This window comes from Mus pahari, chromosome 15, assembly GCF_900095145.1.
Source record: "Mus pahari chromosome 15, PAHARI_EIJ_v1.1, whole genome shotgun sequence".
In the NCBI taxonomy this organism is placed as follows: domain Eukaryota; kingdom Metazoa; phylum Chordata; class Mammalia; order Rodentia; family Muridae; genus Mus; species Mus pahari.
This window is the reverse complement of record NC_034604.1, coordinates 67,303,805-67,324,260: the sequence shown is the minus strand read 5'-3', so window position 1 is coordinate 67,324,260 and position 20,456 is coordinate 67,303,805. Positions and strand designations below refer to the sequence as shown.

Genomic DNA, 20,456 nt, shown 5'->3' with positions numbered 1-20,456 from the left:
ACACTGTTTCAAAAAAAAAAAAAAAAAAGTTTCTTATTCTTGCATTGGCTCACAAAGAGGCAGTCTCTAGTTTGTCCTTTTACCCAGCGGTCCTTAAATTGTTGAATGATGGAGTCTCACTATGTAGCCTAGGCTGGGCTCCAACTCCCAATCCTTGTTTCCAAGCACTGAAATTACAGGAATGTACTGCCATAGTTGGTGCTCTAGTAACATTTATAAATTTTATGCTATGTTATATGTGTGTATGCGTGTGCATACATGTGCATGCTAGTGTGTATGCATATGAAAATCAAACGTGAAAGTGCAGTCGTTGATTCCCTCCTTTCATTATGTGGATCCTCGGGACTGAATTCAGGTCATCAGGTGCCCTGGCTCACTGAATCATCTCGCTGTCTCTTTAGTAGCATTTAAAAACCAAACCAAAGTCTGACATTTTAGTTGTATAATTATAGCATATATAAGACCTACATCTATTTCTTGTTAGTAGTCATAGCTATTATTTTTTTTTCATGTCTTACTGTTTAATTTAATCTCGAAAACAATGTTAATAGTAGTGATAGCATCTTTGCCCCTGTTCTTGAGTTTCCTGGCAATGCCTTCAGCGCTTTTTATTTTGTATGCTGTCTGTTGGGATAAGTAGCTGGCATTTACTGTTCCCTGAAAAGCCAGTGAGACTGAATCAAATCAGAAGAACGCTGGGAGAAACGAGAAAATACTTTAAGAAGAAAGGAAAGATGAATTACACTTAAAGCTGGAGAACAGATCACTAGCTTTAAAGACACAGAGGCTACTGGCTGTCCTTTACCCAGGTGACAGGAGTGGGTTAGACAGAGAGCGTAGAAACTTTGTTTTGCCAGATTTTATTGTGAAGGACCAATAAGAGACGAGAAAAGGCTAGCGAAAGGTCCGAGGGTATTTTTTGTTTTGCTTTGGATTTGATATTTATTTTTCTTTTTAGACAGGGTTTCTTGTAGTCACACTCCTCCCCCAATTCCTTTGTAACCAATGGCCTCGAACTCTTGATCTCTCTGCCTCTGCCTCCCTCCTCCTGGGATCATGCCTAGTTCTAGATTTACTTTGGAAAGGCCATCGATAAATAAACCATTACAATTCTTCATTACATTTATTGTTTGGAGGAAGAAGAGCATGGGTGAAAGGTCAGAGAACAACTTCCTAGAGTCTGTTCTCTCTTACTGTGTCAATCCTGGGTATCAAATGCTGGTTACTAGGCTTTGGCAGCAATCCCTCTATCTGCTGAGCCATCTTGAAGGCCCTTAAACCAGTTTTGAAGGCTGCGGTGAATAATCCTGTCATGAGGAAAATGGGTAGAGGGGAGAGAAGAATTTTTGAAGAAAGATGTTCTTGAGGGAATGAGGAAATGGGACCATGTCCACAAGGGCCATTCGATTCTGATACAGCAGGGGACAGTTGTGTTTGTTTATTGGTGAATTAACAAACTATTAGAGATTGTGAGAGATTGGACCCTGCATCCCAAGCTTGCTCTTTACCTCTGATTCACAACCGCAGCCTAGAGCAAAGACAGTTTATAGTAACAGGAGGGAAGGCAGGGTACAGCAGAGAGACATTCCTTAAGTGGGCCACTGTAGTCACTCTGTCGTCGTGAGCATGAACGTTTCCTAGGTAATTATGACGAATGCAAAGTCTTCAGATCGCCAGCCCACAGTTAAAACCACGCAACCCAAAGATCCACTTGCCTCTGGTCTCCAGGTCTGCACCTGCAGCTTGGATTTCATCTCTGCCATAGAACAAAGGCATTTCAAGAGCAGCCTGAAATGACAGTGGGGAGGGCGTGGCCTCTGATTTGTAGGCCTGAAGCCTGAAGCCTGAGGCCTGACTGAAGCTGTAATGATCCCTTGGTCTGCCTCATTTCCCTATGGGTGGGCTTGAACACTTGTGTGTGTGTGTGTGTGTGTGTGTGTGTGCCTACATGTGTGCATGTGTGTCCATGTGTGTGTATGTATGTGTTTCACAAGTGGCGCTTGCTTCAGATCCAACAGGGCTAAAAACAGAGAGGAGAAGAGGGACAGAGAGACTGAAAGCGGGTGGAAGAAAGAGGGAGAAGAACAAGGAGACACAGGAAGAGGAAGGAGGAAAGGGAGAGGGAGGAAGAGAGGGAAAGAGGGAAGGGGGTTATACAGAAGTTGATACCCTAGCTAGCCATTGAGGGAGTCTGTGTGTCCAGACTTATGCAGTGGGGCGTGGGGCAGAATGACCTGGAGGTAGCAGGGGTGGGGGAGGGGAAAAGGTGGGGAGAGGGGGAAGGGACATAAGAAGGAGGAGGAGGGGGCTTTGCAAATGGGACAGAGGTTTGCTTTTTATGCCATTGCTGAGGGCTCTACCACTAAAGTCAAGGGTTCATAGGTTTCTCAAGCCTGACCAGTCCTCATCCCTGGGAGAGTGGACACACGCAAAAGCACTGTCCCTCAGTGATGCCAACGCCTCCCTGGAGCAGAGGGCACGGAGTAGATGCAGCCCACCTAAACTGGAGTCAAAGGGAATACCCCGCGATGAATCTGGCAGGCATGGTATTTACCTGGTCCCGTAACCTCCAGGGCTACACAGTGGTGGGTGCTCTGGCTAGCCACTGAGGTAGCTGTTGTGTTCAGACACAGGCAGTGGGGCACAGGACAGAATGGCTCCTTCGTCCCGGCCGTTACTCTCAGCTATTAACACATGCCTCCTCCGGTTAGTTCTTCAGGAACCTCCTCTGGGGAGGGAAAATAAGGAATCACTTGTTTCCTAAGAGTCGGAGGAAGACCCCACGTAGCAAGTCTGATGGGAGGAGCCTGGGTAAGGAAGGCTCTCCCTTCTTATTCCGCCCCTGGCGTTCTGCAGCAGTGGACCCTGATATTCAAATGCATATTTCATAGTCTCTCATCCCACAGTTTGGAGGAGGGCCATTTGCTATGCATGATCCATTCACTCACTCTCATCACATGGAGAAAATTACATTTCCCCCGTTGCCAAATGGAAGCGATAAGTTACTCACATGGACAAGCACACAGTCGTTAGGAGCCGTTTCCAGACCCCAGACTCTGAGCTAAAACACACAGAAGGGAGACCCCCAGACTTCCAGTTGTCTTGGGTCACACTTGCGGTGCCCACTCGCCAGACCCTCAGCTGATACATGGATTTACTTCGGGGGGGATATTTGCCCTTCTGTCTCTCTTGCATGAAACGAGCATCTTGAGGCCTCTTTTTCTTCCGTCCTAGCAGAGATGTTATAAAAGGGAATACATCAACACAGAACACTTCATATTTATGCACACTTGCTGAATTGATAATACTTATTTGTAATGAAAATTAAGTGAGCAGAATGTAAAATGTTCTCTAGGGAAGGCTTGTTGAAATGTCTGACTGCAGACACACCATCCCCATCCTCAACCTCTCCTTTTAGATCAATGCAAGTCCAGGTAACTCCTGTCTCTAACCTAGCTACCGTTAGTCCCAAACTTCTTGGCTACCTACATACATAGGATTAACGACAAGTATATCTGCACAGAGAATAACAGCTACCATCTGTTTCCTTACCACCGAGTTAAGCACTTGTTACAGCTTCCAATGCAATCCCACAGTTTTACATTTTTATCCATGTTACCCCTTAGTGAGGTTATACAACCTAAATAGTTTCAATAGTTATTGAGTATCTATTAAGTACCAGAAATTGTACCGCTCTCCGGTCCAGGATGAGGCAGAAATAAACACCTGGCACATTAGACTTGGTTAAGTGGACAAGTGCAGCCCCCACTCGCTGGGTGCTTTGGTTGAGAGGAGGGAGAATTCATTGGCAACCAAAACACTGGTGACCTCATTATACAATATTTAGTTCATCACATTCCCACCCCCACCTCCCCTGCTTAGGAGAGCAGCTTCCCGTTTTAAAGGGATGCGTTCACACAGTGACGCATCTACCTGCTGGAAGAGAGCTCAAACACCAGTCACCAGCGAAGTTTGGGGTCTGAGGCTTTTTTTCTTTTTCCTGGCTACCAAAGTCTCGGTTCCCATCTGTGAGTTTTACTTAGACCCTGCGAACCAGGACGAATGCGCAGCCTAGGAGATCTGCCGCACGCGCAAGGCCCTCTAGTGACCTGAGCTCCCGTAGCGTCCCCAAGACCCTCAGCCAGGGGTGACTCCCGCCCACTCAGGTTTCCCCTCTGCCTGGAGCGGTCCAGTTCCAACCGGCTCTCTCTCCCCGTCCTCGGTCTCCGCGGTTTGGGTAGAAGAGGCTGACCCGAAGCAAAGACTAAGCTCCGGCCGGGGCTCAGGGAGAGCTCCACATCCCGACAACCCTTCTTCAAGGACCGGGCTTTGAGGGAACCTCCAACCCTTGCAGGAGTGAGGACCCAGCTGCTAGTGCGACAGGAGCTCTGAAGAGCAGGTGCCCAGCGGGAAGCCCAGGCTGCCCCGGGACCGGACGTCCACGCAGGAGGTGCAGAAACCCGGCTGCTCACGAGAGGCCGCCTCCGGGTCTGGGTCCCAGCTGGATGGTCCCCGGTGCGGTTGCTGGGGCTCCAGCTGTCCCCGCCGCAGCAGGTGGGGGCCCGCGGGCCGGGGCAGGGGCGGGGCTGGGGGCGGAGCAGCGGCGGGGGCAGTGCGGGCGGGGGCCGGGCCCGAGCCCGAGCCGGACTGTCGGGGAGCCGGCGGGAGCTCGGCCGCGCCAGGGCTGGTGCAACCGGGCGGAGAGCGCCGGCGCCGCGGCCGCAGACAAAGGGCCGCCGCGCTCCGTCTGCCTCGGTGAGTGGCTCCCTGCTCGCCCGCTTTCTTTCTCTCGCTGCCCGCGCCTCCCGGAGTTCCGCCCGCTCCGGAGAGCTGGGAACTGCAAAAGGACTGGGACTTCCCGGCTCACTCTGCACCCCAACCTCACCTGATCCGTGATCCCCTCCCCCCCGCGCCCCCCAAGACCGAGCAGACACCCAACTCGCGACTTTCGGAACGCCGGCCACCATCTCCGGTGGGACCCACCCCGGCCGCCCTCGGTGACCTCTTCCTCCGCGCACGGTGCGCGGGTGCTGTCCCTGGCTCCCCAGTTTGGGTGGGAAGGTTGCTGCTGGGCTCTTCCGTGGGTGTGTGCGAGGGAAGATGACCCAGGGGCTGGGCTCCACGAGGGGACCCCACCCCTTGGGGACAGCGCGCGTTCGGGGTGGCGGAGGGGCGGTTCGCGAGTTCTGATTTAGATCTGGGGGGTCTAGTTCTGTTCCTAGTTAGCCTCTCCTCCAGTTTATTTCCCTGTTCAAGGGTTTTAGCCTCGCATTTTCCCCCGGCCGCACCCGAAAGAGGCTCCCCTTCTGTGGGTCGGTGGCCCCGGGAGGGAGAGGACCTGGCTGCTTTCCCCAGCTGGACTGCTCTGAGCCCGCAACGGTTGGGGAGGGAGGGCAGTGCGGGCAGCGACAGGGGGCTGACATCACTGCTCAGTCCCGGCCGGCTCCCTCTGCCTCCGGCCGGCTTGATCTCCATCAGAAAAGAATCGGAAGCCCGGCGGGCTTTTGCTTTTGTTCTCCCTGCTACTCTTGATTCCTTGGAGAAACCCGGATGGGTGGTTTCCCAAAGAGGGGGTCGTGGTGAGAGTTCCAAGTGCTGCCCTGGAGGGACAATCCTTGGAAGAGGCGCTTTCTAGCCCCTAGATTCTGACTGCTCATCCGTACCCCGGAGCGGAGGTAGGTACAGCTTCCCAAAAGAGCGCGATTCCTGCCGCGGCCGCGCTGTCACGCGCCTCTCCTGCACTCTCGAAAGCGCTACCCCGAGACGTTGCATTTCCATTCATGGAACTGTGCCTGGGTTTTGATTAATGTCATTCCTGCCAGGTTCTCTAAGAACGAGTGCCGCCTGCTATTCGATTTTGTAGCCCCCCCCTTTTTTTTTTACCGGAGGCCTACTATGTGCAGGGCAACTGTCTTCATTTCAGAGATGCTTGTTAAGCACCTACTATGCGCAAAACGGGTGTGCCGTGATGTTTTCAGTTTGACAGGTACTTGTTGAGTATTTCCGATGTTTGAGGAAGCGGTGTTAAGATCCTGCTACTATAATTATTATTCACGGAGAACCTAGTATGTAAAGGACTTTTTTTTTTTTTTTGGCCAAATGAGAGCCCAGTGTACTTACTGTGCGGGCGGGGGAGGCAGAGGTAGGGGTGTGGTGGTGGAGAGGGCGAAGTAGAAGGAGAGAATAATAGATGGGTGGTTTCCCAAAGAAGTGGTTGTGGTGAGATTTCCAGGTGCTGTCCTGGAGGGACAATCCTTGCTTCTTCAACTCCAGCAGAAAACTGAATTTTAACTTTGTAGATTATGGTGTGGGTGAGAAGAGCTTGTCTTTCCACATCGGGCAATTTAAGCTTGAAAGCTTGAGAGTTGGTCTGACTGGAACAAGGGAGAACAGAGAAGAGAAAGAACTTTGCTAATTATAACAGAGACTGGAACAAAGTTTTATGTGGCAAAACCTTAGTGCTAAAAATTGGGATTAAGTTTGGAGCAGAAAGACAGGCAGGTGGACAGCCAACTCAGGAAAGACAGAGTGAAGAAGGAAGAAAGATGGGGCCAGCTATGCTTACTTCATCCAGGCAGCTCACACTAATACCAGGGCCAAGGCAGGGTCCTTAATCGTATCCTTGCAAATGCTCGAGAGACCCGTTAAGAGATCTGAAGAATTATCCCTGGATCTTAATTCCCACTGGCCAGAAAATTATACATTCTCAATATAATGGCAAATATTTACATGTGTCTTTGTTATAGATACTCCAATCAGGAAAACGTAACCTAAGACACAGTCCTTGTCCTGCAGGACCTGTGGAAGTTCATGAAATGAGTACAATGACAGCTTGGGTACCAAAAAAGGAAATCCAGTAACATGCTTTAAAAAAACCAAAAATCTATAGAATCGTGGCTTTCTTTTAAAACCAGAAATAGAGAATTTCCATTGGTTCTGTATGTTTATCTCTTGTCATTGACTTCTAGCAGTTTCTGGGTAATGATGTAATCCCAGCTTCTTGATACAATATATCTTTTCTTCTTCAAATTGTTCCTGATTTCCATCTTAAATTCTTTTAAAACCCCATGGCATTATCTTTGTTATGAACTTGGATCCTGCCCCCCACCCCTACCCTGACCCCCAACGGTCTCTTCTGGAAGTAGACCTGTTAGAAAAATCTTCATAGAAAACTTGGTCAACTCAAAATGAATGTGCTCAGTAGTGAGGAAAGGGAAGGAGACCAACGGAGACCAACAGCAGAGAAGCCCTAAGGTGATGGTTCCAGTTGAGGGAAATGGCCATTAGCAGAAAGAGTCTGGGCAAACAGACTAGCTGTTAGAGCCCTTAGAAGGGACCAGGTGTCCATCTGGATGGGGTTCCCATTCATTCACCAGAGATGTGCTGCCTAAGAGAGACTTAGTGTTGGACTGTCAGGTGTAAGGACTGCCATCACCCAGTTCGAGGTTCCAGGAGATCCTCCAGTTGCCCTGCTGGCCGGTCCTGCACCCCTTCCCGATTCCTTCAAGCATTCCTGAAGTGTTTTCACCTGAGCTGAGCTCAGCTCTAATCTTCCTCAGGCCAGGAACCTTGCTTCCTGTTTGTTGCTCCCTGCAGGCCACTGGAGTAGGTGATACTTCAGTGTCTCCTGCTGCCCATTTCGTCCTCGCTCTTTCCCTCCCTCCTCAGGTCCTCCTGTCCTTGTCACCAGTTTCTGCTGCTCTGGGCAGGCCTTGCAGTGTACAGAAACTGGTCTCTGGGGCAAACAATCTGTTACCCATCACTCTGTCCTAAATGTGAATGTAGGTCACTGTTATGTCTTCAGGGGTCTTTGTTCTTTAAGCCTCATTAGAGAATGAAAAAGCTGCCTCTGTGGTGCTGGGGCTGACAGGGCTGGAAGTTACTGGGCTGGCCAGGTGATTTTACAGCTCTCCTGGACAACACCTAGTCCAGGGTCCTTGCAGTCCCATGAGCCTTACACATCTAGAGGCTTCAGACTTTGGGGTTTCTGTTTTGTTTGCTGTTTGCTTGCACAGGGTCTCGCTCTGTAGCCTATGCTCACCGATCCTGAACTTGAGATTTTCCTTTCTGAGCTTATTTTATACTAGGATCAGAGACGTGCTCCACCATGTCCAGCTCCCTCTCTTTGAAGTAGCTGTTCTCAACCTGTGGGTCATGAGTCTTTGGGGTGTGTGTGTGTGTGGGGGGGTGTCACATATCAGATAATCCTGTATATCAGATATTTACATTATGATTCATAACAGTAGCAAAATTACAGCTATGAAGTTGCGACGAAATAATTTTATGGTGGAGGGTCACCACAGCCTGAGGAACTGTATTGGTGGATTACATCATTAGGAAGGTTGGGAACCACTGCTTTAAAGTACAGTGTCCATTTGCCCCTCAGAGGCTTCATTGCTTTGTATAATGGGGTGGCAGTTGACGTCAGACTGCAGCTCTTTGTGAGCCACCACTCAACTTAGCCTTCGCATGCTCTCCCCCAAGGTCTAGAGATTTGTTATTTTGCAGTGTGTGTGTGTGGGGGGGTCTCTGTCTGTCTCTGCGCCTGCCCGTTAGTTATTTCAAGACAGATTCTTAAGTGCAGCTCTCAGACTTGGGGATTCTTTGTTACAAGAAGTACCTTGTCTAGTGTTTACTTATGTCCATGGATTTTACCCACTGGATGCTGGGGGCCCTGAATAGCTACCTTTTCCAAGTGGTAACAACCCCAAACCTCTCCAGCTAGCCACAAATGTTCCCTGGGAGAAAAGTTACTCCTGTCTGAGGACCACTGTTCTTTGGAGTACTGGATATTATGTATCATGCGGTAACATAACTATCTGAGAAAGACTTTATTTACTGTCACATGATTCTTTTCAATAAAAGCTACTTAATAAATGTAGAGCTTTCCATATAAATAATTTCAAATCAGAATTAATTTTCCCAGTCAGCACACATGCACGGATGCAGTAATCATATTGTTAAGTTCATTTTTGAGGCCATTCTTCCCATCTCATTTTTCCCCCCTCAATGTAGATCTTACTTAACTCCCGTAAGTGTGGTAGCAGAACCCATCTTTGACAGTAAGCCTACCCCACAGGAGCACCCGAACCTGCTGTTTGGCCATAGCTGGTGGGCAATATGAGGGTAGCAAAGTGAGGATCAGGGTTGAGTTCGGCAGGGATTTGTTTATGTAGTTTGGAGATACCTAAGAAAAAGGTAAGGGGGCTGGAGAGACGGCTCAGTGGTTAAGAACCTTTCTTCCATAGGACTCTGGTTCAATTTCCAGCACCCACATGGCAGCTCACAATTGTCTGTAACTCCAGTCCAAGGGGATCCGATACCCTCACACAGACATACATGCAGGCAAAACACCAAGGCACATGACATAAGAGATAAATAAGTAATATTTAAGAAAAAAGAAAAAGGCAAAATGGCTAGCCTTGAATGGTGTTCTTGGACAATCAAGTACGGGGCTGTGAATTTAAGCTTCCCTTTGCTTCCTAGTAAAGCCATCTCTGGGCGGGAGGCAAGCATGAATAGGGCACTACAAACTTTCTTTGTGCAGGACCAGTAGGAGCTTAGAGGAGCTTTTCAGGTGTTACCTTACATCATAGAAAGATGAACCAAGACTCGTGTGTTCCAGGGTGATCTGTCCTCCTACTCACATCTGCCTTAAAACCAAGAACCTAACCTGTATAGGGCATCTGCGTGTCAGCCACAGCACCAACAGCATCTCTGTAGGATGGGACGAGGGTGAGGTTAGCTTACAGTCAGCAGAGTCTGAGTTGCAGTGTTAGAAGCTTTGTGCAGAGCAGTCAGTATCCAACTTGCTGCTTCGGAAAGTGAATGAGGTGTGTCTTCAGGTCATGGAATGGTCTCTGAAAGGCTCAGTAAGAGTTTGTAGATTTAGACTTCTCTTTTGAAATTCCCAAGCTTAGAGGAGACTTCTTCATGCATTAAAACAGACCAAGTGGGAAATATTCATCCTCTTATGTCTGGGGAGTCACTGAAGCACTTGTAAGCTAAATAATAAAACTTGAAAAACTATATTTTAGGTTTCTAACTAATTTGTCAGTAAATTAATTGATCTCTTGTCTTAGTTTAGAACAATCTAGTTTCATTATATTAATACACCTGACTCTCTGTGAGGTTAATCAGTCAATGTATCAGTGTCTAGATTGACAACAACAACAACAACAACAACAAAACCCTGTAGAGGAAGATTTGCTATTACAAGAGACATTTAAAAATAAAATACCATTCCTTTTACTTTTCAACTGACAATTTATATGGGCATTTTAAAGAGTTGAGAGCTATTGAGTTATTTTTTTTTTAACTGAAAAATGGAATGCAAGGAGATTTAAGGGTCCCCTGATCAGCCCTTCTTGTCCATCATGTAAGCAGGAAACCAAGGCAGGGAGCCATCGGAATGCTCACGGGGGTTCCAGGGAGTTCCCCCGAGGAGGCTGGGGCTGGCAGCTGGGATCTTACCCTGTCTTTCCATGCTCCTTGCTGCTGGGATGCTCTTCTGTCTTCCTGGTCGCAGGAGCTTGGTGGTGGAAAATGGAGGAGGCAGGAAAAAGGTTTCATTACTTGCCTTCTTTCCAGGACATCTCATTCTGAGAAAGCAACTCACAGATTCAAGCTAATTACACGGGTGCCAGCGATGTGTGCACACAAGCCTCCTTCCGAAAACAACCACGGGAAAGCTCCAACAGTTGTACTGAGTGAATGGAATTGTTTCATAGAGCTTATTTTGGGATACCTTTACAGTGATAGATGAGAATGATAATATTGATGTCTCTATTTAGGAAAGTAATTAATGCACAGCCGTGGGGGTATCAAGAATAAACAGATCTACCTATACCCTATTCACACTTGGCTCTTTTTTACTTTTTTTGTGATTTTTCTTGGCTCATTTTAAAATATAATTGAGACCACATTGTGTGTGTGTGTAATTTTAATTTTAATCCTTTTCCAGGTAATACTAGAACAAATAATATCTATGATTCAAACTCATGGTAAATATAATTTTAGTGAATGGGTAGTTTGGTATTTGCAAGTTCCTTAATTTATCCCAACACTTTAGTATTAGTGGATATTAAATTTCTCTCTAAGTTCTCCCCACTGGGTCATTGCGCCAGTACTCTTTCGACAGCTTGGATTATTGAGTTTTTTTTTTTTTTTTCCTGTGACATATCCACAGATAGAGAAATTACTTAGCCACGGGTGTGAGCACACTGTATTAAATGTCTTTATGAAAGGGGCATGCTAGCTTGTACTCTCGTTGGTAGTATGCTGTTAGCGATGGAATTTTCTCACACTATTGAGAGTGCACAGTTCTCTATGTTTCTGTGTTTGATGGATAAAATTAATGAGTTAGTTTTGTCGATTACGGCTGCATTTTGGTGAGTTACTTTTCTGTTTTGTTTTGTTTTTTTTTCCTTCGTGATTAAACAACACCACCTGTGTGTAAGACCATTTTTCTCAAAAGAAAAAACAAACAAACCAACAAAAAACCCCAGTATGTCTCAGATTTCAAATGTAAACTGGGAATTCTATGAAAAATTGTATCCAATAGTCTGTGATGCTGGAATCTCAATGCCCTGTTTCTTCATGGTAGAGGAGCAGCTTATGAATTACTGAAGAAGGCTTAAGAGGGGGATGCACCTCGTGAAGACCGGCACTCAAAGCTTAGGGAGGGCTTGGTGGAGGTCAATGTACAAAGCTGGGGCTCGCGGCTAAGAAGGCCCACATACAGTGAACCTTTGCTCAGCATCATCCCTACTGCAGCCTGCCAAGTGAACCGTGACAGACAGAAAGAGAAACGTCCAAATTCACACACACCTTCAGTCACCACTCTTTACAGGTGCATGACCTGCCCTGGTTGTGTCTGTGGCCTTGAGAAATGGAGGCATTAATTCAAAGATGACAGCCTTATCTTTTCCTGTTCTGTCCCTAATCATTGGCACAAAGGCCTAATAAGCTTATTAGCAAGCTTTAAACCTAGGCTGGGGTATTCTGCCTCTCTAATGCCCGGTGACTTATCAATCTGGTCTTTCCCTGGCTTGCTCTGGTCCATGTGTGACCTCATGCCTGCTCTCTCATCAAGACCTCACAGCAAATCCTCCTGGTCTTTCCGCCTTCTTTCCTCGTGGTCCTTCTCTTCCTTCTCTCTCCCTGGGACCCCTGGCTTGAATTGGAAGTCCAGCCTTCCTTCCTATCTCCTCTGCCCAGCCATAGACTGGTCAGATCTTTATTAACCAGTCAGGGATAATTGGGGAACATTCTTTACAAAACATTGATACAGGAGATGGTTCAACAATCATAACAGTGCTAGCTAGTGTCCAGACTGTAGCCAGAGCTCTGAGCACAGAAAGCAGAAACTGAATGTGCCATGCACAAGACCAACCCCCAACAGAAGAGTGTTAGCCTGGGGAATATTAGCAATTGTCCCCAAACTCAGTTGCTTATTTGTGGGAGAATTTTTGTGGTATGAGGTCAATTTGCCATCCTAAATTTGCTGTGTGTTCTCTCAGACAGCTTCCTGTGTTTTCCATCCCTTCCCCATTTTAAACAGTCTCTTCAAGCTATACTCTGAAGATTTCTGTTTCCCAAGTCCCAGTGTTTCTTCAGAGATATCTAATCTGGGTTGAATTCATATGTTTGTTTGCAATTTCAGTCTTAATCCCTGAATTTCATTTGCAGAATTCTAGCTCTTTTTCAACATTATAGCTTCAACATGAAGTCATATTGCCTTCAACATTGACATTGTTTCCACTACCCCTGGAAGTTTATCTGTCGTTTTTGAGACAAAGTTGCTATAAGCCCAGGCTGACCTCAGAGTTTGTCCTGGTCTTCCCACATCTCCTCTCAAGTACCAGGATGCAGGTATTCATCACACACCTGGCTCATTGGCTAAGCCCAGCTTTTTTTTTTTTTTTGAGGGCCAATGTTAACACCTTTATTTGGAACTTATTGCACCTGGGGCAGCCAGAAGATTTAGGAACAGATCAGAGCGCTATGCTAAGTCTTGGATTTGACTCAGGATACGCGTATGTGTTTAGGAAGATGGATACTTTTTTTTTTTTTTAATTATTATTATTATTATTATTTTCTTTATTTACATTTCAAATGCTATCCCGAAAGATTCCCATACCCCTCCCCCCACCTCTGTTCCCCTACCCACCCACTCCCACTACTTGGCCCAGGCCTTGCCTTGTGCTAGGTCATATGGAGTTTGGAAGACCAAGGAGCCTCTATTCCCACTGATGGCCGATTAGGTCATCTTCTGCTACAAATGCAGCTAGAAACACAAACCCAGGGGGTACTAGTTAGTTCCTGTTGTTGTTCCACCTACAGGGTTGCAGCCCCCTTCAGGTACTTGGGTACTTTCTCTAGTTCCTGCATTGGGGACCCTGTGTTCCATCCAGTAGCTGGCTGTGATCATCCATTTCGGTGTTTACCAGGCACTGGCGTAGCCTCACAAGAGGCCACAGTATCAGGGTCCCTTCAGCAGTATCTTGCCGGCATGAGCATGATAAGCCCAGCTTTTATATCTGTGTGTTGGGCCCAGATATTTTGCGTTCTATGTCTGGGGCACCTTTTCTTCCTATTTGTTGTGTATTCTGATTTCTTGTGCTGGTTCATGTTTACATTATGATGTTTCCTTGTTTGGTTGTTTAATCTTTGTGTGCTGAATATTCCTTTAAAAAAATTATTTGTGCGACTTAATATACTGTCACCAGCATGTGATCTCAGCACTTGGAAGGCTGAAGCAGGACAATCATGAGTTTGAGGTCAGCCTGGGCTACATAGTAAGACACTGACTTTAAAAAAATTTATGTATATATAAATACCACATTTTATATCTTAAAATATAAATATTTCTACATTTAAATCTCTGAAATTAAGCTATTTTTTACAACTAATAGATTCTTACATTTATGTTTGGCAGCATTTTTATTTTTCTCTGATAAATTAAATAATGCTAATGTATCATATAATTAGTGATATTTAACATTTGATGACATAATTTGAAGCTTTGGCTGCTACTGCTAAATATGACAAGTGTTCTAAAAAGGATTTTAAATGGCTTAGGATTTCTTTGGGGGTTGCAGGAAAATGTCTCTTAGGAAGCTTGAGACTCTAGGTCACCCTGATGACATGAAGCCAGACTAGATTATTTTTCGTTTTGCCTAATTTCCATTACTTTGTTCTTTGGACTTCTATGTTTGATGTAAAGCAGAGGCCCTGGCCTTTTGATCCCATGGGGCTGTGTTGTGGTTTGAATCTGCTTGGTTGATGGGAAAAGGTACTAATAGGAGGTGTGGCCTTGTTGGAATAGGTGTGGCCTTGTTGGAGGAAGTGCGTCACTGTGTGGGCGGGCTTTGAAGGCTCCTGGTATGTTAGGCTCCATCCAGTGTGGAAGAGAATCTCCTGAACTACCTTTGGATCAGGATGCAGAACTCTCGGCTCCTCTCCAGCACCATGTCTGCCCGCACACTGCCATGCTTCCCGCCATGATGATAATGAACTAAACCTCCGAAACTATAATCCAGCCGCAATTAAATGTCTGCCTTTATAAGAGTTGCCTTAGTAATCGTGTCTCTTCACAGCAGTGGAAACCCTAAGACAGGCTGTCAGTGTGCTGTTCAGCTTTGTCTTCCTAGAGCAAGTGCCTTGCTACTCCTGTGACAAAATGGCCCTGATGCTAAGCACACGTGTCTCGGTCTTCTTCTTCCTAGTATTGTATGCCTGCAACGTTCCCTGTCTCCTTAGCTCTCCGGAGCTTCTAGAAAGTTTTGTTTTAAAACTTCTTGTTAATTAATTGTTGTTTGTGTCTGTATAATGTGTGTGATCAGAGGACAGCTTGTCAGAGTCAATTCTTTCATGATGTGGGTACTGGGGATTAAACTCAGGTTGTAAGGCTTGGTGGCAATTACCATTAACCATGGGCTATCTTGCTGGCCCCTCATATTCTTATGCTCATTGGGAAAGTTAGTTCATTACCAGCAGCAGGAGGTAGGACCAAGTCTTATTCATCATAGGACTGAGCAGAAAGCAGCACCAGTCCCCAGCTCTTTTTGCCTGCCTCAAATTAGAGACCACTCTTCCTTTGTTTCCCAAATGCCATCCTATTGATAGCTGGAAATTGATAGCTGGGGTGGTAAATTTCCATTAATTGGACACAGGTAAATGGAGCTCTATTTCCTTGTGTGGCTAAAAGTAGTTGTCTGGTCTTTTTGCAATAAGGTGACTGGCTGAGAGAGAAGACACTAGAATGGTATCTGGAACCCCATTATAAATCCTCTTTTTTTGTGTATGTATTATGAGGACCCAGGAATCTGCTGTCCCAGCACTCAATCTAAGCAGGAAAAAAGTAGACTGTATATTAGCTGGTTAGGTCTTTTCATTCAGTATACTGCCCAGCGTTCCATATGGAAAACAGAACCACCCACCTGGGGCCAAAGCTCCCCTTAAGGAATAGTCATACCCAGGCCCCAAGACTCACGATAACCTTTTCAGTGAGTCTTGGTTCTGGGTTTTTAAAAAAAAATTACATTATTGCAATTAGTGAAAAAAAGAGGCCACTGAAGGGAAGGGCCTACGGGGAGGGTTTAGAGGGAGGAAAGGTAATGGAGAAATATGATAATTATATTATAACATCAGAAAAAATTAAGCTAACCCTTCCCACCTCCCAAAAAATAAAAAGCCCAAGTGTGATGGTTTGTGTGTGCTCAGCTCAGGGAGTGGCACCATTAGAAGGTGTGGCCTTGTTGGAATAGGTGTGTCTGTGGATGGGGGCTTTAAGACCCTCATCCTAGCTGCTTGGAAGTCAGTCTTCTCCTGTTTGCCTTTGGAACAAGATATAGAATGCTTAGAATTCCTCCTAAAATGGTATATGGAACCCCTGCCTGGAAGGGAAGGCATGGAATCCCATGCCTGCTTGGAAGCTGCCATGCTCCTGCCTTGATGATAAGGGTCTGAACCTCTGAACTTCTGAACCTGTGAGCCAGCCCCAATTAAATGTTGTCCTTAGAAGAATTGCCTTGGTCATGCTGTCTGTTCACAGCAGTAAAACCCTAACTGGGGAAGACAGAAGTTGGTACCAGAAGTGGGGTATTACTTTGATAGGGCCCAACCATGCTTTTGTTTGGAAGAATGTGGATTTTGGGACTTTGGATTTGGAATGCCATGGAATGTTTAAAGTGGGGCTTAATGAAGCATCCTAGTAGGAATATGGAAGACTTTGTTGGTGTGAGAGGTTTGAACTGGACAGACTCGGCCTAAGAGATTTCAGAGAAGAATTTCAGTATGTGGCATAGAGACTGTTTTTGTGCTACTTCGTGAAGAAGGTGGCTGCTTTTTGCCACTGTCTGAAGAGTCTACCTGAGGCTAAGATAAAGAGAATTAAATTGTGTTGACAGAGGAAGTCTCAAAAGAAGCCCAGCAGAGACTTTGTTCTCTGGTTAAGTCTCATGAAGAGCATTTTGAACAAGCGTAGCAAGTTTAGAAAGGAAAAATATAAAATGTATGGTTTGAGTATTAAAGCGGCACCAGGAAGTGAAATGGAGCTAAGTTCTGTGTGTTCTAGGAGATAGCAGATTAAGGGAGTAGGACTTTGGGGCAAGATCCCATTCAGCTAAGTTTAGATCCAGGCTTGATGGTAAATGCCTTTAATCCCAGGAGATAAAACCAAGCAGATCTCTGAGTTAAAGGCCAGCCTGAGACAGAGCAAGTTCTAAGTGAAGAAAAGTTTAAATCAAGGTGTGATGGTACACACCTCAAATCCTAGCATTCAGGAGAGAGAGCCATTCAGATCTCTGAGTTCAAAGTCAATCTATAGAGTAAGTTCCAGGACAGTTAAGCTTTGACACTGAAGGAGTTGGAAAACAGAAAGTGATAATATAATAGTATAAGGGGGCCATGTTCTATCCTTGCAAGCAACAGAACTCAGCCATTTGGCTCTGGCTTTAGAGTCAAGAATAGAAGGGACTACTTGGACAATTGATGCTGGTTAGCTGGAGCTAAGAAATGAGCAGTCATTAAGAAGAGACCAGCATCACTGAGGTGAAATCTCTTGGGAAGTGTTTTCTGAGAGGACAAAGAAGCTGTGTTCCAGAGATAGCCAAGGTTGTGCCTCTATAGCTGCAGCTATACTTGGTAATGTGTAAGAGTCACCCAGGTGGTACTCGTTTTGAAGGCATGAAGGGGTCATAAAGAACAGCTGGGGCCATGCAAAGGAGTTGAGGCTTGGCACCATGAAGAGAGCCTGTGAGAGGCTATTGGTGAAGCCTAATTGTAGTGGAAGGCCCCAGTGTATTAGAGATGCCAATACCATGGGATGATCACCAAGAACAGCAGCAACAGTGGAGTGGATCAACCTGAGCTTAGAGTGCTACAGAGGGCAGAGCTGGAGAAGTGATGCCAGCCCTTAGGAGGACCCAGAAGATCATGAACTACTATGTGGATCCCAGAAATTGAAACAAGAAGCTGTAACATTGACGTTGACTTGGAGAACCCAAGATATTCAAAATGCCAGAGCTGTGGGATATCTGCCAAGGAAAGCTGCTAACAGGGAGTGGAACCAGCCTAGGAGAAACAAGTTTGTTGCAGTCAACAAAGATGAAATAGGAGTTGGGGATCTGAAGACCGCTTTGGCATCAGCCATGGAGATGCAGAGTTTGGAGATTGTTCAACAGGTTTTCTGTCTTGCTTTGGGGATTGCAGTGAAGTGATTGGATGAATCTCAGAAGATTTTTGACTTTTGACATTGTTGAGACTGCTATAAACTATGGGGGCTTTAGAAGTTGAACTAAATGTATTTTTGCCTTATGCTATGTCTAGGTAGGGCCCCCATAGACTCATGTTTTTGAAAAAGTCTATGGGGGCCAGGGGGTGGAATGTGATGGTTTGTATATGCTTGGGCCAAGGAATGGTACTATTAGGAGGTATAGTAGCCTTGTTGGAATAGGTGTGTCACCGTGGACATGGACTTGGATACCCTCATCCTAGCTGCCTGGAAGTTAGTCTTTTGTTTGCCTTTGGAACAAGATGTAGAACTCTCAGCTCCTCCTACACCATGCCTGTCTGGATGCTGCCATGTTCCTGCCTTGATGATAATGTACTGAACCTCTGAACCTGTAAGCCAGCCCCAATTAAATGTTGTCCTTACAAGAATTGCCTTGGTCATGGTGTCTGTTCACAGCAATAAAACCCTAAGATACCAAGCAAATGAACAAAGGATTACCTTAAAATCACATCTGTTTAATTTGTTGAGTATGTGTATGTGTGTTCGTGGGCATGCTAAGTACATGTGGGAGCTTAGAGGGAGAGTTGGTTCTTTCTTTCACCAGGGATCCTTCCACACAGGGATGGTACTCAGGACCCCAGGCTTGGTGACAAACTTCTACCTAAGTCATCTCAATGGCCTGATTCTGGTTTCTTAAAGGGAGCCTTGGGATATTTTTCCTGGTCTTCAGAAGCCATTCACAGCCCTGCTCTAAGCATCAGCAGCTAGATGGACTTCCTCTGCTCTCTTCCAACCACAAGGCGCTTCTTCACTATCGATTATGAAACCAGAAAAAAATTATGTTGAGAATAATGTATTGGTTGGGCAAAGAGGCAAAATGCTGGAGATTCACATTGGGTGCCTCACCCGAGGGCTCCGTTGGCTTTTCAGAGGAAGGAAGGCGGCTCTAATTTTTTCTTTGGGGTCCCTTCCCTCTGGGACCCTAGACCTGGTGGATTTGATTATTTCTATGCTATTCTCCACAGGAGCTTTACATTTCCAGTCCCTTCAGGTCTAGCCACGAGGTAAATGGATGGGTGTGAGCATTGGGGTCAGCCCATCAGGAAAGAGCCTGTCTAGGGTGGGGTATGTGTGCTCACCAGTCTTGTGTCAACTTGACTCAGACTAGAGCAATCTGAAAGGAGGGAACCTCAAATGAGAAAAATGACTCCATAAAACCCAGCTGTTGGGGCATCCTCTTATTCAGTGACAGATGGGGAAGGGCCCAGCCCATTGTAAGTGGTCCTATCCCAGAGGGGTCCTGGTCCTGGATATATATATATATATATATATATATATAATAAATATATATATACTATATAAATATATATACTATATATATTTACTATATATACTATATATAGTATTTTATATATTTATAAGTATATTTAATATATATTATATTTAATATATATATTTATAAGTATATTTAATATATACTATATATATTAAAAACAGGGTGAGAAAGCCGGGGGAGCAAGCCAGTCAGCAGCCCTCCACGGCCTCTGCATCACCTCCTGCCTCCAGGTTCCTGCCCTGTTTGAGTTCCCGTCCTGCCTTTGGTGATGAACAGCTATGTAGAACTGTAAGCTGAATAAACCCTTTCCTCTCCAGCTTGTGTTTTGATTATGGTGTTCTGTTGCAGCAATAGAAACCCTAACTAAGACAATGTGTGTGTGTCTCCATCATTTTCTTTTTCTGAGACCAGTCCATACCATGGATTATTTTGCATATTCCACAATGATTGATCCAACTGATATTTCAATTTTATAACATTTCACACTAGGAAAAATACGTTTAATAGCCTGGCATCTTTCTAGAAATAGAATTCCACCAATTAATTAGGCTTTAACAACTGCCCATAAAATGAATCTGTCACCCCACTCTCCTGTAGCTCTAGTCCATGACTGATCCCATTGGAAGAAATAATCACTTAATTAACTGTGAAGGAGCACACTTCCTATTCTCTGGGAAAACGTACTTCTCTATGATTATTTTTGGAGGCAGAATCACTAGAAACATCTACCAGCTGTAAGAATTTATGAGCCATGACTGAGATTTTTGTATTTTTTATTAGATATTTTCTTTATTTACATTTCAAATATTATCCCCTTTCCTATTTTCCTCTCTGAAAATCCCCTATCCCCTCCCCCCTCCCCCTGCTCCCCAACCCATCCCCTCCCATTCCTGGTCCTGGCATTCCCCTATACTGAGGCATAGAACCTTCGCAGGACCTAGGGCCTCTCCTCCCATTGATGACCAACTAGGCCATCCTCTGTTACATATGCAGCTAGAGACATGAGTCCCACTATGTGTTTTCTTTGATTGGTGGTTTTGTATGATCATGTGTGTATATGGCATGAAAGTAGAAGCCTGGTATGTAGAGGAGATGGGGGTAGGGCGTAGGGAATCATGGGGATTATGCATAATGTACACTTGTATGAAAATGCCCTTATGTACTGGGCATAATGGATATATATATATCCATTATTTGAACAAAGAATTCATGAACCCCTCTCAGCCTGAAAAGAATAGATTATACTTTTTTATCATGTTATAAAGAATATACTTTTTTATTTACGTTAAGTGCAAGCTCTATCTTCTCCTCCTCCTTCTCCTTCTCCTCCTTCTCCTCCTCCTCCTCCTCCTTCTCCTCCTCCTCCTCCTTCTCCTCCTCCTC

At 45.5% G+C, this 20,456-nt stretch overlaps 2 protein-coding genes across 5 annotated transcripts in view; one reads left to right on the top strand and one right to left on the bottom strand.

Moving 5' to 3' along the window:
* Window positions 1–580: 580 nt before the first annotated feature.
* LOC115065504 (formin-like protein 18) lies at window positions 581–4,967 on the bottom strand. The gene is made up of 4 exons (XM_029546818.1): window positions 4,253–4,967; window positions 3,011–3,230; window positions 2,555–2,728; window positions 581–1,788 (listed from the first exon to the last, which is right to left on the bottom strand). The coding sequence occupies exons 1-3, from the start codon at window positions 4,965–4,967 to the stop codon at window positions 2,716–2,718; spliced, it is 948 nt and encodes a 315-aa protein (XP_029402678.1). The 3' UTR covers window positions 581–1,788; window positions 2,555–2,715.
* Mapk4 (mitogen-activated protein kinase 4) overlaps window positions 4,478–20,456 on the top strand; it is a 137,969-nt gene continuing 121,990 nt past the window's right edge. The window contains exon 1 of one of the 4 annotated variants that reach the window (XM_029546965.1): window positions 4,478–4,554. The gene's annotated coding sequence lies outside the window, so the exon portion shown is untranslated. The other 3 variants (XM_021214589.1, XM_029546967.1, XM_029546966.1) reach the window with 3 other exon arrangements.